At 35.7% G+C, this 21,129-nt stretch overlaps 1 protein-coding gene across 4 annotated transcripts in view; it reads left to right on the top strand.

The window, feature by feature from the left end:
- Window positions 1-21,129, top strand: part of Sema3a (semaphorin 3A) — a 483,245-nt gene that overhangs the window by 305,712 nt on the left and 156,404 nt on the right. For all 4 annotated transcript variants that reach the window (XM_060374188.1, XM_060374185.1, XM_060374186.1 and 1 more), the window contains 2 exons: window positions 9,471-9,628; window positions 15,478-15,540. In XM_060374188.1, the coding sequence (XP_060230171.1) occupies window positions 9,473-9,628; window positions 15,478-15,540 (219 nt within the window). In that variant the 5' untranslated portion in view covers window positions 9,471-9,472. The remainder of the gene's footprint in view (window positions 1-9,470; window positions 9,629-15,477; window positions 15,541-21,129) is intronic.

The raw sequence follows: 21,129 nt of genomic DNA, 5'->3' as shown, positions 1-21,129 counted from the left end.
TCTTGAAAGCTGATTTCCCTCTCAATTAGTAAGGATGGCAAAGACAGACCGTTTAGGCAATAAAGAGAACTTTAACCATTGAGTTAATTTGAAATGATCCTATGTTCATAAATGTTCGTGGGTAGACTGAATGTAAATATACATATGAAGTATTGATGAGTTACAAAATTACAAAAAAAAAAAAAAAATGGGTGTAGAGAATTTACAAAGCCGGAATTACACAGATAATGAAAATCTATAGGGAAAGTAATTAGCAAGTAATATGGTTTCTGTGTTCTTGCGTTTGTGTTTATGTGAATAAAGTTGATTGTTAAAATGTTGGCTATTGTCTGCCAGTTGAGGTGGCTTTGATGCTAACACACAGGAGGCAGAGGCAAGCCTTCTTTGAGTTAAAGGCCAACATGCTCCACAGAGTGACTGCCAGGAGAGCCAAGGATTCACAGAAAAAGCCTATCTTGAAATAAACAAGCAAGCATACAAATAAACAAGTTTCTTCTTTATTTTCTGGAAATGTTCTTGTTCTAGGTAAGTCTAAGGGCCATGCTCTATCTTTTCTTCCGTGCATGACTCACTTTTTCTGCGTGGATCTCAGATCTCTTCTTTTATATTTATTTATTGGGTTCCACAGTTAGTATTCCTTTTACAGAGGAGATTTTGCAGGAAGAGAACATCTTTCAAGTGTCTATATTCAACTCTATTTTAATGTTTTATATACCTAGCTGTCTTTCATTCCTATGACTGAAATGAATAGGGAGTGACAATAAACACCTTTAATTCTCATTAGCAACCTCATGAATTTGAGTAAAATTTGGTTGTATGTTCCCTTGATTTAGGAAGTTAGCAAGCATTGGTAATCTTATTTTCCTCATGAGTGCCTCTTCTTTCCTATACTGGCGGGACACATTTTCATGAGCACTTTCCTTACATCTGACAATGAAAACGTGAGCTGGTAAGGAGGAGGATTTTCCAGCCTGGGTGTTATTTTGACTTGTACACACACTCTACAATCTTTAATAACTTTTTTAAAAACTTGTTTTTGTGGAAAGGCCCTTGTACTTCAGATTTATTTTTCCATCACTTTTGGCAATGTCTATCTTTCTCTTGAAGCATATTAAATTTACTGTGAAATAGCCTTGGTTTTACTCTCTTTTCATTCCACTTATTTATTAATTAGTATAAAACCTCACAATAAATACAGTCTGTGTATGTGTGTATGTGTATACACTGTGCCTATAACTAGAATGACTTCTGACCTGCATGCATTCATCAGAATTCTGTGGCAACCTCTGTCGCTTTAGCTCCACCTATTTCATCTATGAGTATTTTATCAATAAAGTTACAACCACAGAGATTTTGTAAGATTCTTTCTAGAGTAAAAGAATTTGTAGATGAAACATCTATGGTTTAACTTTTGTTTATTAATTACATAAGACCTGGGCTATATGGAGTTATGTACCAGCATTTCAAGATTTTATGTCAAAATATTTCATTTCCTTTTATTTCATATTATCTCTTGATCATTTGATGTTCTGTTGCCCTTTCATCTTTTATGTACATTTCCTTTACTTCTTGTGTTCTTGTCTCTCTGAACACCCCAACCCCTTCTGAATGAGATGCAAGGAAGAAGACGGATTAAACATCTTAGTTATCTTAGTCATCCTTTCCCAGCATAAAGTACATGTGTTTTGTGGAAGGAGTCCTCTGGGGTCAGTGCATTTATTGTGTAAACCTAGGGAGGAAGTTCAGTTAGTAAAAAGCTACAATTATTCAAGGAAAATGTTATGGGGAGTTAAACTACACACTGCCAGTGCAGTTGGAAGCAAGAGCAAACAAATTACTATGTTGAGTAAAACTGCAGTGAGAGACTGCATTTTTGGATGATGAAAGGACTCTGACTTGTGTGGATCTCCTTGAGTGATACTTGCAACTGACTTAAAACATACAGAAAGTTAGTGATGTCAGTAATAGAAAGAACAAAAGGGGTGAGTTCAGTTAGATGGTGCAGAGTCTAAGTTGTTTGTGCAACATCTAAACAGAGGTTTCTAGTAAGTCTTTGTTTGGTCTTTGGAGGGTAATCTGCCTTAGAAAGTATACATTTGAGGCACATCAAAATACTGCTTATGGTAAAGCCCATAGTTGTAGATAAAATTGGCCACAGAGTTACTTTTCTGTAAAAAGACCAAGCACAGAGTAGATACAGTAATATAAATATTTAAGAGGCTGTTAACTAAAGTAAGTGACCTGATAGAGAGAGGAAACCAAACATCACAATCATTAGCTTAAAATATTCTCCAAATGCACTCTTCTGAAAGACAGAGTGAAGGGAAATGGGGAGAGCCTGATCTCAGCTATCAGGTGCAAACAGATATCTTGACTCTTTTTCATGCTTACTGTCTGATCTAGAATATTCATAATCAGCTAGCTGAAATGAGTCCTTCACTGGGGAACAAAAGAAATGAGAATTCTGCCTTACAGCATTGTAAAGTATTCATTCTTCTTTACATCATTCAGCAGCTTTGCTCTACTAGGCACTGTTACTGTCTTTCGCTTCTCATTTCATATGGTCTTTATTCATGTCCTGTACTTAGAATATTGCATTAATCCTTTTTTATTGTGATCCTGTTTTTGAGGTCAGATTTAAGTGACTAGCTTATTTTCCAAGGATTATCTTTCTCCCTTTAGCATTAAGTTTTTTCTTCTTCTTTAGATTCCTTAACACTTGGCATGCTCTTTTAATTGTCCTTTATTTAGTTTCTGCTTTCCCCAAGGCTATCTTACAGAATTTTTATCAAGGTTATGTTGCCTGGCATATTCTACATACTTCTTAGCTGATGTCTCATGCCTACAAGGAAATATATATATGAATATATTCACTGAATTAGGATAATAACTATTAAAGACACAGAAGAAAAGAATTAGATCACACAGGGTTCAGTAGAAATAGGCAGGCACAGTGACCAGAATATAAGAGTCAGAGAATGGTGGACTGTGGGTTCTAGACCTGCCTGGTACAGGTTAAGGCATTATTAAAAATCAAATAATAATAATGATAATAACAATAATAATTTTTTAAGAATAATCTTATCACACACAAATGGGCCTTTCCTTGATGCCTTCCGTGGTCTTGGGCATTGTAAGATTCATCTCTTGCAATATAGATACTTGCTGTTTGCATATATTATAGTATCAAGACTCACAGCTGCCAGTCTGAGCTCAAAAATGGACCTTTACTCAATGCTCAGCTGAAAGTAGCTAGGTCCTTTATTAGGGGGTCAATCTAAGTTTTAAAAAAGATGATTATTCACATCATCCACAAACATAGAGCAACTGGCAGAGGAACTAATTTCAGTGGGATTAAAGATACTAGATATTAGACTATCAGCAAACATACATAAGTGATGAAAGGGGTTGAAAACAAATTATGCCAAGCAAAGTGGGTAAGGCTGTTGTTTCTAGGTGTCACGGACCTTAGCAAATACAGACAGCCAAGTCAAGTTTGTTTCTTGTTATTAAAATTAGAATACAGAGTTTTTGAAACATATTCTAGAAATACTTACCAAATTTATAAATTGAGAATATACACTAAGCCTCACCTATTAAAAGCAAACAACCTATGAAATGAGAAAATTCAGTGGCAGAAAAAGTAGTAGATAGAATCCTCAACAAAATTTACATTTCAGCAGTTTTTGCCAGCAAGAGTCTGTGGAAAGAATCTGCCTGCGGAAAGTTTTAAAGTCGAATATTTAATAACATAAAAGCCTGAAGTGAAAATAAAGTGAACTGATAATAATAGAAACTAGCAGGGTTTTTTTTTCCCCCACTAACAGCATAACAAAAAGTTGAAAGACAAAGGCAGAAAAGACAGAAGAGGAGGGAGAGTATCTATGTAGGATGTGAACTTTTGCAACCCCACTGAACTTTACAACATTTACAAATATCTAGAGGTGGTCATCATTTAGTCAAAATGTTTTGGCATCTTATAGACCCAGTCTTTGATGATTTTTAAAAGGCATGTTTGTTGTAAGGAAAGGACAAAGTTTAAGTCATGGGAAAAGTCCATGAGCCTAAACCCATCAATGAATACAAGCAATTCATTTGAGTCTAGCAACTTGTGGGGTCCTGGTATGCTTCCTGCTATAAAACTTGGAGGGAGGAATGGAGAGAAAGGAAGGGAGGGGGAGGGAGGAGGAGAATGGATTGGTTAGAAATGCAAACGGTGGGGGGGGGGACCAAAAATCCTTAGATGTGAAAGAGCAGCAAACAGGGGTTCTGCATCTCAGTAAAAGAAGTTGAATTCTGGTCAGTCTTGAATGTTTGAATGAATATTCACCGTACCACCTTTTTCAGAATTTGACCTGGTCGTTAAAATGTAATCATGTGTGTAAATCTGTGTTTATTCTAAATATAATCAGAATGTCACAGAAACTATATAATTTTATTTTACAGGGGTGAATCATCATGTAAAAGTTTAAGAGAAATTACTCATTTTTATGATACATGTTAAAAAGTTTAAGGAATGGTAGCTTATAAAATCATCTTTCAGTATCTTAAGTAATGGCTTCTGGTGATTATGTTTTATGATTATTTTCTGTTTGTTTCTTTTCAAAGGAATCACAAGAAAATTAGTGATAGATAAGGAAGCAGGAAGGTAAATCAGGACACTTATAATCAGAAAAGGAGGTGTATTTGAATAGCTTGGGGTTTTCTGCCATGGGGATCTGAGGTTCATTCTGATGAGAGTTTCAATAGAAGTCTGTAGAATCTACAAGTCTGGGATTTCAGAAGGGCTGTTTTCAAAAGTTTAAAAGAGAATGTAAACTATCCATTATTGATTTCAATGCTGCTAAAAATGATACAAATTGATTTTCCTACCAAACCCTTTACATCTTTCTTCTTGTTGTCTACGTTTTCCTGGGCTGCAGTGTTGATAGCATTGCTCACTGGGTGTGAGCGCTATGGAATTACCATCACTGTAGTCTCCATCACAATGTTCAGCACATCATGGAAAATGTACAGTACGCTGAACCTTACGTTTCAAACATTAGAAAAGAAACCTTCGATTATAATCCTTCGATTGCTTGTCAATATCGCAGGAGAAATGATGATGTCTCACAATGGTACTAAGTTATAAGCCTAATAATTAATTCCACTACAAAAGCTTTAGTCCACTCAGATGCATTCTGGTCACACAAAGACCCAGAAATAAATTTTGTTCTTAAAAATAGACCATCAAATAGCTTCTTTAGGAGTACAGATTTTAGTGTGTTTATCCTATTTTTTGTCTAAAATCCACTTATAAGTGACTATATACCATGTGTATCTTTCTGCTTCTGGGTTACCTCGCTCAGGATGATCTTTTCTAGACCTATCCACTTGGCTGCAAATTTCATGATTTCCTTATTTTTAATAGCTGAGTAGTATTCCATTTTGTAAATGTACTACAAATTCTGTATCTGTTCCTCAGTTGAGGGACATATAGGTTGTTTTCAGAGTCTGGTTATTATGAAGAAAGCTGCTAAGAACAATGAATGAGCAAATGTCCTTGTTGCCCACAGAGGAAAATAATGCAGCCAGTCCTGATGAGACTTGATAGGCTAGGGTCAGATAGAAGGGGAGGAGGACCTCCCCTATCAGTGGACTAGGGGAAGGGCATAAGGGGAGAAAGGAGAGGTAGGGGGTACTGCAAAGAGATGAGGGAGAGGGAGGGGTTACAGCTGGGATACAAAGTGCATTGTAATAAATAATAATAATAATACTAATAAAAACATGCCATCCGTTGCTGTTTGATAAAGTGTGAGCACCCGAGAGACATGTAAAGTTAGAGGAACTTTACTCTGCATCTCACATTACAGATGATTTGTTTTGGCTCCAACAGCAGTGTGTTTCCCTGTAAAGTTTAAGTAACAGAAATGAAGACAAAGTAGCCTGGAGTTGAAAGCTTTCACCATCGACTGCACTTGAGAGTGTGAACATCTAAGAAAATAAAAAACATAAATTTAAACAAAGAGTACAGAATATTGAGAACCTGATTTGGGTGGAAGAAAGGGGCCTGATTTGAACTCAGGAATCCGTAAAGAAAGTTGATGTTGATTACTACACGAGGGTCAGGAAAAGATTCTTATCTGTATATCTTTGCCAAAGGCTTTTATTAGAGTAATTTAGGAATAATGGGCTGATATATTTAGAACAATGAAAAATAATTTCTACCCAGGAAAATACTCTTCTTTAATGAACATAATTCACAGGCCAATTTTTAAATGTGTTGTTTGTTTCCAGGGTGATTTCATGTGTGAGCTACCAGGAACTTAACTGTCTATATGTTAGAAATGCATAATTCTTGCCAAACTTATATTCAGCGAGTAACATAGTTTTCAGTTGGATGGATCCTTTCATTGTTTTAAATTATAGTGTACAAAGTCATCCTCATTATTTTGAATTGATACATAAAATAACAAAAACACTTCATTTTTCTTAAAATGAAGAATGTGCCAAGGCCACATATGTAATATTGCATGTACTTTCAGCATGAGTATACAACATTGTGTGTACTTTTTATTACTTATTTCTTCCCTGTATAAAATTACCAGAGTTAATGTTAGCCCCTGGTTTAGTTTGAACAGGGTGTCCTCAACCCTTTTGTGTTGAAGACTTAGTCTCCAGGAGGAGAAGTCACACATTGAGAAGGAGCTAGGCTGTGATGGCTAGGACTAAACCAGTGCATTCATTTACTGATGGATTCGTACTGTGACAGCGTTGGGTGTGGCATGGAAGACTGGAGGCAGGGCCTGGATGTAGAAATTACATCACTGAGGAAATACCTTTGAAGGATGTGTCTTGCCACTCGTCCTTTCTGACACCCTTGGCTCCCTGGTCAGCACCAGGTGAGCAGCATTTCCTGCTGTGCCTTTCACCCACGACGCCTTTTTCCTGCCATGGTCCTAAAAGAAATGAAACCCACAGAACGTGAATTGCCACCTGTGAAACTGTCCAAATATATCCTCCCCTACGTCGTTTTGCTAAGGCATCTGTCACAGTGGTGAAGTGTCTGATACAGAGCTCTTGGTAAGACAGATGAAAGTGTATTATTTAAAGTACATTCCATATGGGCCCTAATCCTATGATCAGGCATACTTATATTTAATTCCTACTTGTACTTACAGCCAATCTTTAATTGAGTGTGTACTATGTAAACGGCTTTTCTCTCATCATCTTCTTAATAATCCTGGGGAGACATAGTATTCATCCCATCTTGTATGATACTGAGGTCCAATGTGTAAAGAATTGTTTGTAGGGTGTCTTCCTAATACAAGGGTGCTCTGGCGATGTCCTTCTCTTATAATAGGATAACTTCCCACAAAATTAGCAATCCTCTTTTTCTAATTTCTTATACTTGAGACTTACAGCTCTCTCATGTATTTCCTATGTGTTTGTAATCAAGATCCGTGTTTTAGATGAACCTGCCATCATTGCTTATTTATTCTTAAAACTGATTTAGGCTGAGCTGAAATTTTGTTTAGTTGGTTTTGGTTTTTTGAGACAGCGTTTTTCTATGCAGCCCTGGTTCTCCTGGAACTCAGTCTGTAAACCAGACTGGCGTTGAACTCAGGGATCCACATGCCTCTGCCTCTGCCCCTCCAGTGCTAAGATTAAAGGCGAGTACCACCACCACCCAGTTTGAGCTCATGTTCTAAGTTTGTTTGGCTACCTATAAATTTGGACTCCCTGGTAACAGGGTATGCTATAGTTTTTAAATTAGAAAGAAAAGTGAGGTGGACTGTAAGAGGTAGATGCCATTTTTAAAGATACCGTGTAGTTGTAGGAGTCACTAACAATGGCATCAAAGGCCAAAGAGTGCATGAAAGAAGATGATGTGTTCCTGCATTCCAGAGGACAAGGATAGGTACAATAGGGTACCGTAATTGGAAATGACTCTGCCCTGACCTAATATTAATATAATATATGTGTGTTTGCACGCCTAGGTTTGCTTTGTTTTGTTTTGTTTTCCTGTACGTTGGGGGTTAAGGAAGAGACAATATCTGCATTGCTATTTCTTTCCTAGAAAAAAACCTGTGTTTTATAGATTCACATTAAAATATCTTGTTATTTGCATTAAGTATGTACCAGAAGAACACTGGACACAAATTTAGGGCATAGTTTATAGCACTGCAGTATTTTTATCCCATGGAAGTCCTGCAAGAGAGATAAAAATGTGATAAGAAAGTGTAAAAAAGAACACTTTTAATAAATGGTTTAATGTCTCTCTATATTTTAGCTCCTAAATATTATAAAGTATTTCTATAATATAGAAAATTAAATGGTCAAAAGATATCTTACTAGGACACAGAGAAAGAGGATCCAGATAGTCCTTATGAGACCTGATAGTCTAAGGTCAGATAGTAGGGGAGGAGGTCCTCCTCTATCAGTGGACTAGGGGAGAGGTATGGGGGGGGGATGGAGGGAGGCTGGATGCAGGAAGAGATGACAGAGGCAGCTACACCCAGGATACAAAGTGAGTAAATTGTACTAAATAATAATAATATTATAAAAAGCTAAAAAAGATATTGAAACATCCTAGTAAAACAACCTAGGTGGTTAAGTGATTCTGGGTCCTCAGTCTCTTTAACTTGTTGACTACACAATGCTCTTGCAGCTAATGGCTTGGAACAAATACAAACACTTGAGTCATCAGACCATTAAAGCAGTGCGTACACAATACCAACTATTCAACTCTGTTGAGGGCCAGGCTGATTCAGAACATTCCCTGAGGCTCTGTCATACAGAGAAGGAACTTAGATCCTTGTCTAAAGCCAGGCACTTACTTAGCAAGGCAAGTGATGGCCTGCAGCCAAGGCCTTAGAGGGGCTATGTTTTCCTAGCTCCTTTGGAGGGCTATGGTGTAAGTCTCAAGGCTTTCAGGACTCAATCTCTGACTCCCTTGATATATACACTGTTCCCTTTGTACAACATTGCTTGAGTAGCTTCCTGATGACTTTGCCCCATTGTATGACATTTTATGCTTACTATGTCTCTTTTTCCTGAAAAGTATATGTCCAATGTACATAATAAAGTTGTGTGGAATAAGGCATAGCTCGTGCATGACCTCCTGATCACAAGCTTATCTATCTTCTTTATTTTCTGATCTCCTGGTCCTTCCCTTTAGAAACCTGTCACTGGAGAATGGCCTCCTTGTCCGTGAATCCATGAAGATACTCCACTGGACCACCTTCTGTTACAACTTTTTTCTATCCTTTTGTTCTTCAGGCATGTGTCATCTTGGGAATGAGATCAACAAACTTAGTAGTCTTACTCTAATTCTGATGACTCATGAAAATGTTGATTCCTGTGCATTTCTTGACCATGAATACTAAGACTGACTGCCATTGACAGTAGAGCCTCAGATTACCATGTACCAATAGTGTCTGTGAAGGACTCCACGTTAACACCCACTGTCTTTCTTTGTTCCTTTACAGAAATGTTGGAATCCAACAATGTGATCACCTTCAATGGCTTGTCCAACAGCTCCAGTTATCATACTTTCCTTCTGGATGAGGAGCGGAGTAGGCTGTATGTTGGAGCAAAGGATCATATATTTTCGTTCAATTTGGTGAATATTAAAGACTTTCAAAAGGTATTTTTATTCTAATACATGTGCTCTACTTAGTTTAAAATACTGATGTTTTTATGAACTCACCAATTACTTAACATCAGGGTAACGTACAGAAAAACTATTTCAAAAGATTTTTTTTCCAGAGGTATAAAAAAACAAATGACAACAATATGCTAATAGATATAGTAAGCCATAATTTCAAAAGGAAAAAATCATAGTAGTTTGATGCTCATTATCTTTAAAAATTTTATCTTATCCTTCCAGAAGTATTTATTTTTCCTGCACAAAATACTATAGAACTTAAAATGTTAGAGACATGCATTGTAACTGAATTCATGAGCTATGTATATGGAAACTTGCTCATCTTTCCATATTGCCAGCTAGTTAAGGGTTCATCAATTAATTGCCACATGAACCATTTAATCACCTTTTTGTGTTTAAACATACTGTTTATTTGAATATAGGCACTCTCATATATCTATATATATTATATATAGATATCTTAGATATCAGGAGGATGCTGTTTTTAATAACATTCCTTTAGATTTCTGGATTACTTCAATTCACCATATGAATTTTAAGTTCACTATATGAAATTCGCTATATGAATTTTAAATTTATTATGCAAAACTGACTATATAAAAATTTAAACATTGAAGCAGGACATTCTCCCCAAGCATGGTTGGATACCATAAAAAGCTAAAATGATACGCTCAGGATGCGAGGCTAAGCACTGCACTCAGGGTCAGCCGCTTTGGACCCAGAGAAGAGCATGTCTGATTGCATGCGGGTTGATGCCCCAGGTCCCGCCTCTGAGAAAAAGGTATCGGACGGGTCTGATGCTCTCTGGGTGGATGACACCTAAATGAACATCTGTACAAAGTCCCAATTTATTTCTAATATCAGAGATCAGACCTCTACTCTTGCCTGATGCGTCTAAAACAAAAAGGGGGAACTGTAGAGAGCTGCGGAATGCTATGCCTTAAAGATGGAGCTGGTTTCCCGCCTTCCACCTTCCCGATGGTGAGTGCTCTCTGTCACGAACAACTCCACATTTGGCTAAGGCCGAGAATCTGGCTTGCTTCCATGTATGTGGACCTATCTGCATTGCCCCCGTGGCACGCCTGGGTTGGCTACCCAGAGGCTATTTAAGCTGTGGGCTGGCTTTCCCCGGGGTCCGAGGATTGTTCAATGTTCCTGAATAAACTGCATTGAAAAAAAAAAAAAAAAATTTAAACAAACAGATTGGCAAAGGAGACGAAATTGTTTTGCTACATCTATATGCTGACCATAGTCAAACAAATTTTCTTAGTTTTCTACCCTTAATTCTCTGAGCAAGAAAGTTTTTCTATAGCAGCTTCCACGAACCCCTGAGCGTGCTGCGGGAAGCATGTTGACTGGGAGTGGCTTGTCTCTACCACTGACAGCATTAATGCAGTGTGCGGAACACATTGGAGAACACATTGGGTGACAAGTTTTTAAAGATGGACAAACTGTAATAACACTTTTTTCAGCTTGGAAACATAACTTTAAATCTGTCATTATTATTATTAGTTTATTATTATTATCTAAATACAAAATTTCAGTGATGTATATATAACAAGCTTGAGTTAATATGAATATTATTATATTAATAATATTATTATTGATATTATTGATAATATTAATGAATAATATTAATAATATAACGATGAATATTAATGAACAATAATATTGCAGTTCAAATATGAGATATTTTATAGTAAAAATGATATATTAAAATATATTGAAGGTACATCTATTTCTGATTTTTTGAAAATGAGTGATTTTTTTTAAAGATTTATTTATTTATTATGTATACAATGTCCTGCCTGCATGTATACCTGCACACCAGAAGAGGGCACCATATGTCATTATAGGTGGTTGTGAGCTACCATATGGTTGCTGGGAATTGAACTCAGGACCTCTGGAAGAGCAGCCAGTGCTCTTAACCTCTGAGCCATCTCTCCAGCCCAAAAATGAGTGATTTTTAAATGTCTTCAGCTGATAACAAATGATGAAATGTGTCTTTCAAGGACTTTTAAAATAGCCACAAAATCAGGAAAAATTTTTAGTAGATATTTTATACAAAGTAATCATTTTTATGAAGTGAATTAGAAACTTAGTACATTTTGATTTTAACTTTTGGATATTATATTTGTTAAAGTATCAGGATAAACTGTGTGTGTGTGTGTTTAGGTAGATAGATGATAGACAGTAGATTATATCAATGATATATATTGATAGATAAGCAGACAGATATGTAGATATAGATAGATAGCATATGACCATACATTTCCTATTATCAAAAGCATGTATTTAACATTTTACTTACATCCATGTTATAAATTTCCCTAAAGAAATAAATTGTGTCTAAAACTTGAAAGACCCAAATCATCATATCAAAATCTGAGAATTTTGTGAAACAAATTCAAGAGCCATATCTCAATATAGTATAAGTACATGTTATCACAGGCCATAAACTATACAACACACATGCAACAGTGTCTTCTATACACTAGACTGTTAATATTTATAATTGAGTCAATAAATAAATGAGAAGTGTCAAGACTATTGTCATAGTATTATTGTTACAGCTCTTGCCCTTGAGTTTGAAATTTATATTCTAATAATGTAAACTCAAACATCTCATCAATAAAAAATAATTTTAGATATATCACATTATTATGTGTCACAGAAACAATAAAATCAATTTATAAGTGCATATTTATTTTTGGTATATTTTAATGTTCATGGCTTAACTGAACATTAAAACATACCAAATATAAATAATATTTTGATGAACTCTATAAGACATGCTATAGAAGGTCATAAATAGTTCTTGATTTTTACAAGACATAGTAGAGATAAATGTGTTAACTTAAAGGTAACTAATATGCCAACCATTCTTTTAGGCAAAACTGCATTATCAGGTTTGAGAAAAACAAAGAAATAGTATATTCCTGAAAATAATAAATATAGTGTTTTTAGTATGTTATTAATAGGATTAATAGGACTGTACGTAATAAGGGTAGAACTATAAATTAATGGCATAGAGTCCTTTTCTAATATATTTGGGGATCTGTATTTAATTTCCAGAGCTACAAAACAAAACAGAAGAAAAAGAAGGAAGGAAAGAATGGAGGGAGGGAAAAGGAAGAAAGGAGTAGGAGAGTTTGTCAAGAATGAAAGTGTAGTAATGTTTAAAAATAAACAAATCTAGGGCAGGTAAAATATCTCATCCCTAAAAGTACTTGATGGGCAAGCATGATAACCTGTGTTGAGCCTACAGCAACCACATGAATCACCAGGATCATAAAACACTCCTGTAATCCTGGCTCTTGCCAAGTTGAGACAAGGGGAATGAGCAATGTGCTGATCAGCCAGTCTAGGCAAAGCTGTGATCACGTGGTTCACAGACCCTACATTAAAAATAAAGTTGAAAACAATTAAGAAAGATAACCAACGTTAACTTCTGGTTATACACATCTGCATGAACATCAATACTTTAAATAGTGGAGTCAGAAACTAAGACATTGATAGTTAACTAGTTTTTGAGTAAAGAAAAAAATGAAATGTATTGTGATTGTAAATTATTTTATTTATATATGACAGATGTGAAAAACACACACAGAAAAACCAATAATTGCTTAGGAAGAATAATCAAGGGCTAGAAAACTGTGACAAAACATTGTGACATATATATGTATAAAATTCTATAATTTTAATACAACTTAACTAGACGTTTGCTATGACATTCAATAAATTTCAGTTTACTGTTGGATGAAGAAATGTTATATCTTATCCTCAAACATTGTAAACTTCAAATTTACAAGAAAAATTACCCTGATCTCAATTGCCAACCTGACAACAGATGGCCATGGGATTGTCCTGCCACTCCTCTGGAAAGTTAGTGTTCAGAGTGATGTTCATTCATAAAATGATAAACTATCTATCTTTAAATGTTTTTTTGCTATGTGACTACATTGTGCGGAACTGGTTTAATGTCAGTTTTTATTTAGACATACAGACACATACGGGCTGAAAAATTACCTAGAAGAAAACACAAATTAAAAACATGATGATAAAAAAATGACACATACCCATTGTATTCTTAAACGTCGTATTTGTGACATGAACTTGGAATGCATTTCTCAAGGCATCGTATGTTATTTCAATAACTCCTAAATTCTTGTTTATAAGTATCTGCACTTGGGGTTCCAATTCCCGGGATGAAATCTCAAATGCCTAAGCTCGGGAGCATTCACAGTAAATTATCCTGGAGCCCCAAATGAATGATGATCAATCATCCTGAAGCTAAAAGCTTTCTAGCATACATAAATAATGAACTGCCACTGACTCTGGATTTTTATTCAATGTGTGATATCCCGCACCCGAAATTAACAAATATTACAAGAAAATAAAACTGATGGAAGAATAAGAAGATAGTCTACCCATTGGACACAGAACCTGTTAAAATTAAAACCCATGGCACTTAGAAATTTTTATGCTAAAATTTGGAGGAGAGTATTCATCTTGGTACTATAAAGAATATATATTCAGCTGTCTACGATTCTACCAAGAGTATCTTGGTTCATCTATTGTGACCAGATCCATAGAGAACAAAATCCACTGGAAGAATAAAAACTAATTATTAGGAATGTAAACACACACAAAATCACTTAACTGGTATAAGTTCTGAGGGTTTTCATTGTTTTATTTTTGTAAGACGAAGACAGTCTTACAAGCGAGGTAACCCTGCTTGTTCTGATTTACTGTGTATAAGTAGCTCTGCCTGGCCTGACTCACTATGTATAAGTAGTTTATACATGTAGCCTATCCCAGGCGTGAAGCCACTTCTTATATGTAGGATATATATATATATATATATATATATATATATATATATACACTGTCTTTCCATCTCTCAGTCTGTCTATATCTCTATCATATGTATCTATGTATGTATGTACATATGTATGTATGAATATTACTCACTAAACACAGGTAGCTGTCCTGACTCATTGTGTATTTGAAGCTCAGCTGGCCCAGTTTACTATATTTATGTAACTATGGTTTGTTTGACTCACTGTGTCTATGTAGACTAGCCTGGCTTTGGCCTTATGAGGTATATGTAGACCTGGAGAGAATATTTTGGCCTCAGCCTTCCAAGTACTTGGATTAAAACTAAAAAAACAGCAGGCCCAGTCAAAGAAGCAGTTTTTCAGATCTATATATTTTTATCTTTGTTTCCACTTTCATCTTCTCAAAACATATGTTGTTATTCTTAAATATTCCTCATTTTTTCGATGGCGAGGGAAAGAAAGAGAGCAGAAGAGAAAGAAATTACACCGTGAGCTGTGTTTTCCAAACATTTCAGGTCTCACCTGAGCATGCCATCCTGAAATTAGGTTCAGAGAGATTTATTCAGAGTACCCTAGAGTTAAATCTTCAAAATCACTATTTCATGACAAATACCGAGGGAATTTAGAAGAAAATGAGCTGTGTTCTCTGCCAATTTTCACCTTGATCCTCGGGTGTTCCCTGGTGATCTTCTTTCCCCACCCAGTGTAGCAGCTCCTTCCACACAGCAGCACTGCTCAGATTTATGGATCACATTAATTGCCTCTCAGTTCTGATTTCACATGGAGCAAAGACTAGTGCATAGAGGGACAATGGGTGATAGGTATACAGAAATACAATAGCCTCCGTGAAGAGAAAGTACCATTTGAAAGATCCCTCCATATGATATTTATTTTGCTTAGTTTTGCCAAACAAATGCGAAAGGCACACAATGCTGGGATTCTTGGCAAATTTAATTGACCTGAAAAATGATTTTTCTCTGTCCTTAGATTGTGTGGCCAGTGTCTTATACTAGGAGAGATGAATGCAAATGGGCGGGGAAAGATATCCAGGTAAGCATTAATCTGCTATGTTGCCTTACTTATTTTTTAAGTAATTTATTAGTATGTTATCTCTTCTTCTTGGTACTCTTTTGAACATCAGTCATCATTGGTGGATGTAATCTCTGGAAGATGAAGTAATATTGTTCAATTAATGAAACAGGTTGTTTTATATGAGGCAAGTAGATATAAATAACAACATTCATAAAAATTATATTTGATAATTTATGTATAGGGTAATTTTAGCAAAGGGCAATATTGTAGCACACATGCTATATTAAATGGCAAATGATTTGTACAGGTAGAGTTATGTGTGTTAATTTACATTTGTTCCTCTTGAATGATTTTTTCCCTGTGTCATCATTATAAAATTACCTTTTTTTTCTTTTTGCACATTATATTCTATTTTTCTTTTTTTCTGCAACATTTTCTTGCCTTTCTCTCCTTCCTGTTATTTTTCAAGTAAATATTAAGAAATAACTACATAGCTTACAGTATCCTAGAAACTATGGACTCAGACATTATTATGCATTGCTATAATGGTTTATCATTTATAATTAGGTTAATAACATTTATTTAAGTCACTTCTTCCTTAGATATACTTTGTTAATAAAAAATTAATTGGTAATGGGTTGGAAGTATATCTTTCAATCTGAACAAACCATAAAAATAGTTAAAATGCATTAATAGTTACCATAATTCATTATAAAATATTTAGTCTATTTTATGCTTTATCAGTGTTTCAGAATATTTAAAACACAAAGAAATAGCTAAAGGATTTGTCTACTTTAGATATTAGCATTTAGTTTTCCATTGTTTAAATGTACCACAATTTCTGTAAGCATTCTTTGACTGAGGGACATCTAGGTTGTTTCCAGATTCTGCCTATTATGAATAGAGCTGCTATGAATATAGTTGAGCAAATGTCCTTGTTGTATGGTTGAGTATCTTTTGGATATATGCCCAGGAGTGATATTCCTGCGTCTTGAGTTAGCACTGTTCCCAGTTTTCTGAGAAAGTGGCAATTGATTTCCAAAGTGGTTTCCAAGGTTACATTCCCACCAGCAGTGGAGGAGGGTTCCCCTTTATCCACATCCTCTCCGGCATGTGTTGTCACTTGAGTTGTTGATCTTATCTTTTCTGATGCGTGTGAGATGGAATCTCAGAGTCGTTTTGATTTGATTTCCCTGATGACTAAGGACTTGGAGAATTTCTTTAAGTGTTTCTTCACCATTCAATATTCCTCTGTTGAGGATTCTCTCTTTAGCTCTGTACCCTATTTTAAAATTGGGTTACTTGGTTTGGTGGAGTTTAACTTCTTGAGTTCTCTATATATTCTGGATATTATCCCTCTGTCAGATGTAGGGTTGGTAAAGATCTTTTCCCCGTCTGTAGGCTGTCTTTTTGTTCTGTTGACTGTGTCCTTTGCTTTACAAAAGCTCACAATCTGTGATGTATCTGTGTCTCAACAAAACTGGACATCTGTCATTTCAAATTACCTGCTAAATATAGGCAGTATATTAAAAACGGCCTGTAAGAGTATTTAAAGATTCTGGACCCTACTCAATTGGATTTATAGAAAGGTGGGAAAATCAGATTTCAACCCAAATAAAAGGACAGGTAGAAGTTGACAGTTAGGAAGCGTGAAGACTGGGATGGATTACTATGATGTAAGTCCTAAGATACAGAAAATTCTGACTAATGAATTGCGAATTCCTGTACGGGTGAAAGAAACACTGGTGGACTTACTGTGGTGCTGAGATACTAGTTATTGAAAAAAAAATCAGTGCTGAATTCTGAACAAAATTGTAAGAATAATTGTTATTATTGCTGTATGTAATGGGGTTGTAAATGGTAAGTGAAAGCTTTGATTTAGGCTTCTTTTGTGATCTGGATCACAGCAGTGTCATCCAGCTATCAATTTGATTTTGTCAGAACAGTCCAGATAATAATGATACTTGTCTGTCAAGTTAACTAAATTCTATACTAATTGCAATGGCCAAGTGCTGAGTACATGTGTTTATATAAATGAATTAATGTATTCAATTGTCGTGATGTGCAAATACTCTATTCTCAACATGTGGTTTCCAAATTATTCATCTCAACATCTCATCTTTTATGGATCTCTCTCTCTCTCTCTCTCTCTCTCTCTCTTTCCTGATTTCTCCTGACATCTGAGATTTTGTTTCCAGCTACACATGCAGTTAGATCAGCTACTACAAAAATCTCATGTCCTCACTGTACCCTGATGTGTAATATAATCTTAAATTCAGGAGTACAACACTAGGAGAGCAACCCTCAGATTTTCTGAGTTCATTACAAATGTTTATATACCTTATATAACTAGACAAAAAAAAATTAATGTCTGGCCTATTGTGTCTAGTATGGTCTACCTATGGCACCTGATTATGTGGTAGAGGTGGATGCATGGAGGCCTACACATTCTCTAATAGTAGTGACCTGATAACAGAAAACTCAATGTATGGAGATAGCATGGTGGATATGCATTTTCATATATTTCATGGTCTGGTAAAGATGATTTTCTGTGAATTCTTTATTCTGTCCATTAAATTTTATTTAAGAAAATAAAAACACAATGATCTTGTTTGGATGAAATGTGTTTATTTTAGTTCTACTTAACATTAAAGTTTGTTCCATGTTTTTCTTTTGTTTAACGCATCTGGCTCTTTAGTACTGACTTTATTTGCCCAGATATTACAAGTACATTTTAGACAGTGAGAATATATTTAAATTCATTTTATTTATTGTTTAACCTCATTTAGGCACTATCTCAAGGTATACATTTCATATTGAATGCATTAGTTTCTTTTTTCCAGCTTTAATTTATATATATCACTTTCCCATCTATTTCTTTACCTAAGATTGAGACAAAGTTTAGATGACATGTTAAGATTTGCAACATTTTCTTTTGATAAACAAAAGCAAAGACCACTATTATTTTAAGAATATAATATAAATAACTAATCTTAAAGAAAGATTGAAAGGAAAGACTATAGTTCCTTCAACACCTCATTTTTGCAGTAAACCTTGGGTAATTTCATGGAAATTCTGTACTGTATCTTGAGTAAATAGTGGTCAGTGGGGATTTGTGCACAGTAATTCTTCTCAAAGTGCTCTTGTGATGTTGGAAGCCACAAGAATGAAGCATGGGGGTGTGCAGCCATCACGGCTGCAATATAAAATGGAAATGACAATAAAAATTGACCTTCACATTTACAAAAATAGTAAACTATAATTTCCTCTGTGTGTTTTCTGTTTTCTAAAATGTGGGTCACCCTTTCCTGTCTGGTTCCGTACTCCCTTGGCAATAAAGTGTCTTGAAACAAATCATCTTGGGAGAGTACTGTCTTCTCAGTACTCAATTCAGTGTAAGAATGCGGGGAAAATAGTGAGACATAAACAGCAGGTATTATTATAAATCTCAAGAATGTATCATTCTTAAAGTGACCAAAAGTGTGCTTCATTTCAATGTCTGAAACTGTAACATCATCCAGGAGTAACCACATGTCATTAAGGTGAACCTGCAGAGCTTCTGCCTCTGGATATACCCTCATATGGAAAAGTGACAGCCCCCCAATTTTCCTGTGAATTTGGGAAGATCCAACCCATCATTACTCCACTCCAGTTTATAACAAATGTATTGACACCAACTGTTGCAGAATGAAGCATTGGTGAAGAGAGGATCTGTCCTCCCCTCTCCCTCCTCCAACTCCTCAATTTCTCAACCTCTCTATCTTACACACGCACACACACAAACACTGAGATACATTGTCATTCATCTATTAGTAAAGGACATTTTTTACATTAACCCGAACTTGATGGTTTTCTCTGGTAGAAGGAATACACTTTATAAAACACTCTGTCCATTAGTATGCCTCTTTACTTCATGTGTCAGAGCTAAACTTTAATATCACTGCAGCATTTTTGTCAGATGTATGAAGTGGTCATGCCTTTTACTGTAACTATTGCTGGAGAGATGCTGGAAAATAAGTAATATAGTTGATATTAGAAAGGTAATTTAATGAGAAAAATAAAACATGATCTGTGTATTTGACTGCTGCCCTCTACTCTCATTTTCTGATCTTTCCAAGGCTTTAAATGTCCTGTGTTATTCACAGTACATTTTTCTTGGTGGCTTAACTTCCTTGACCATGCTTTGCAAATGCAAAATGAATGTGTGCAAAGCTGGTAAAAGAGTCTGTTTTGAATCAATAGCTCTCTGAATCCTCTTTGTTTATCCTAGTAACCCATCTCTCTCTGCACTGTTTCAATAAAACCAAATGGCAACCGTATGACTGCTAGAAATATTTTGAACATCATTGGAAATCAAAATTTCAACCATCTGAGAGGAATGAAAAGAAGCAGATTCTCAAAATTCTTTCCCAGATACATTTCAGAGGGTAGCATCATGCACCTGGACCTCGGGACTCTGCAGTTTTCAAGAAGTTTGTTTGCCTGTTTTTTTCTTGTTTGTTGATTGTTCTGAACACTTAATGCTATAATGTACAATAACATCTTTATCAACAGCACTTATATTCCCAGACCGTAACAGCATTAATTTTTGACAAGTAATACAATTGTAGTCACACTTATATCAGACATGTCAAAAGTTCCATGCCAAAACATCAAATTTTGCTTAATGCTTCAAAGTTCAAAGTTGTCACTAATTTTCAGGGTTTTTGTTTCTTTGTTTTATTTTAGGCACTTCAAAGCTTATAAGAAATTGCAAGTGAAATGGAGGGTTTTCCTTTTCTTTTTCATAGACTACGAAAATCATAGTAGTGCATTAAATATCAAAATGTGTTTGTATGTTTGGCTCACATTGTTGTCTGAGCAGTGGCATTGACCACCTATGTCACAGATTGTTTTCAATGGTGGTTTTTGAAATAAAAGGCTTGGAAAATTAATTATCACTTAGGCACAGTGGCTGGTATCAAACAGCCTTGTAAAGTAAAGGCCGTCTCCTTTTCTGGAGACTGGGGTATGTGTGCTGAGTGACTGATAGGGACCCTACCATCTCATCCAACGCAAAGCCAACCTAACACACCCATTTTAGAATATTAAGATTTATTTTACTGTAACTCCTCTTCTATAAAGCCATACGCTCTAGACAGTTACTACCTGGTGTGTATGTGGGTTGAGGCCCCAGGCTGATTTTCTATTTCTTCGTCAGTGTATGAAATGATGGTGCACACAACAGATATTATATAAAAGAAGTTAATTGGATGGAGAGAGAGAAAAAGAGAGAGAGATGACAGGGAGAGGGGAGGAGGTGCCCTAATGGAGAAAGGGGAGAGAGTTGGAGAAAGGGGTAGGAGCAAGAGATCAAGAGCTCAAGAGTAAGAGAGAGAGGTAAGAGTTAGGAGTCCATTTATAGCTCCAGCTCACCTGAATCCTGCCTGCCAGGTGCATCTACCTGGCTGGAGATGCATGATGACATCCTAGGTTACTAGGCAACCGAGAGACAGGCTGCCTAAATGCTGACAGTATATATTTCTATATATTGGTCAGTCACAGTACAATATATATTTCTGAGATGTAATCTGAATTTCATCCATTTGCCTAGACTGGCTGGTGAGT

The sequence above is a fragment of the Meriones unguiculatus genome, chromosome 21 (assembly GCF_030254825.1).
Source record: "Meriones unguiculatus strain TT.TT164.6M chromosome 21, Bangor_MerUng_6.1, whole genome shotgun sequence".
In the NCBI taxonomy this organism is placed as follows: domain Eukaryota; kingdom Metazoa; phylum Chordata; class Mammalia; order Rodentia; family Muridae; genus Meriones; species Meriones unguiculatus.
The sequence above is the reverse complement of the archived record's forward strand: the minus strand, read 5'-3'. Positions and strand labels throughout refer to the sequence as shown.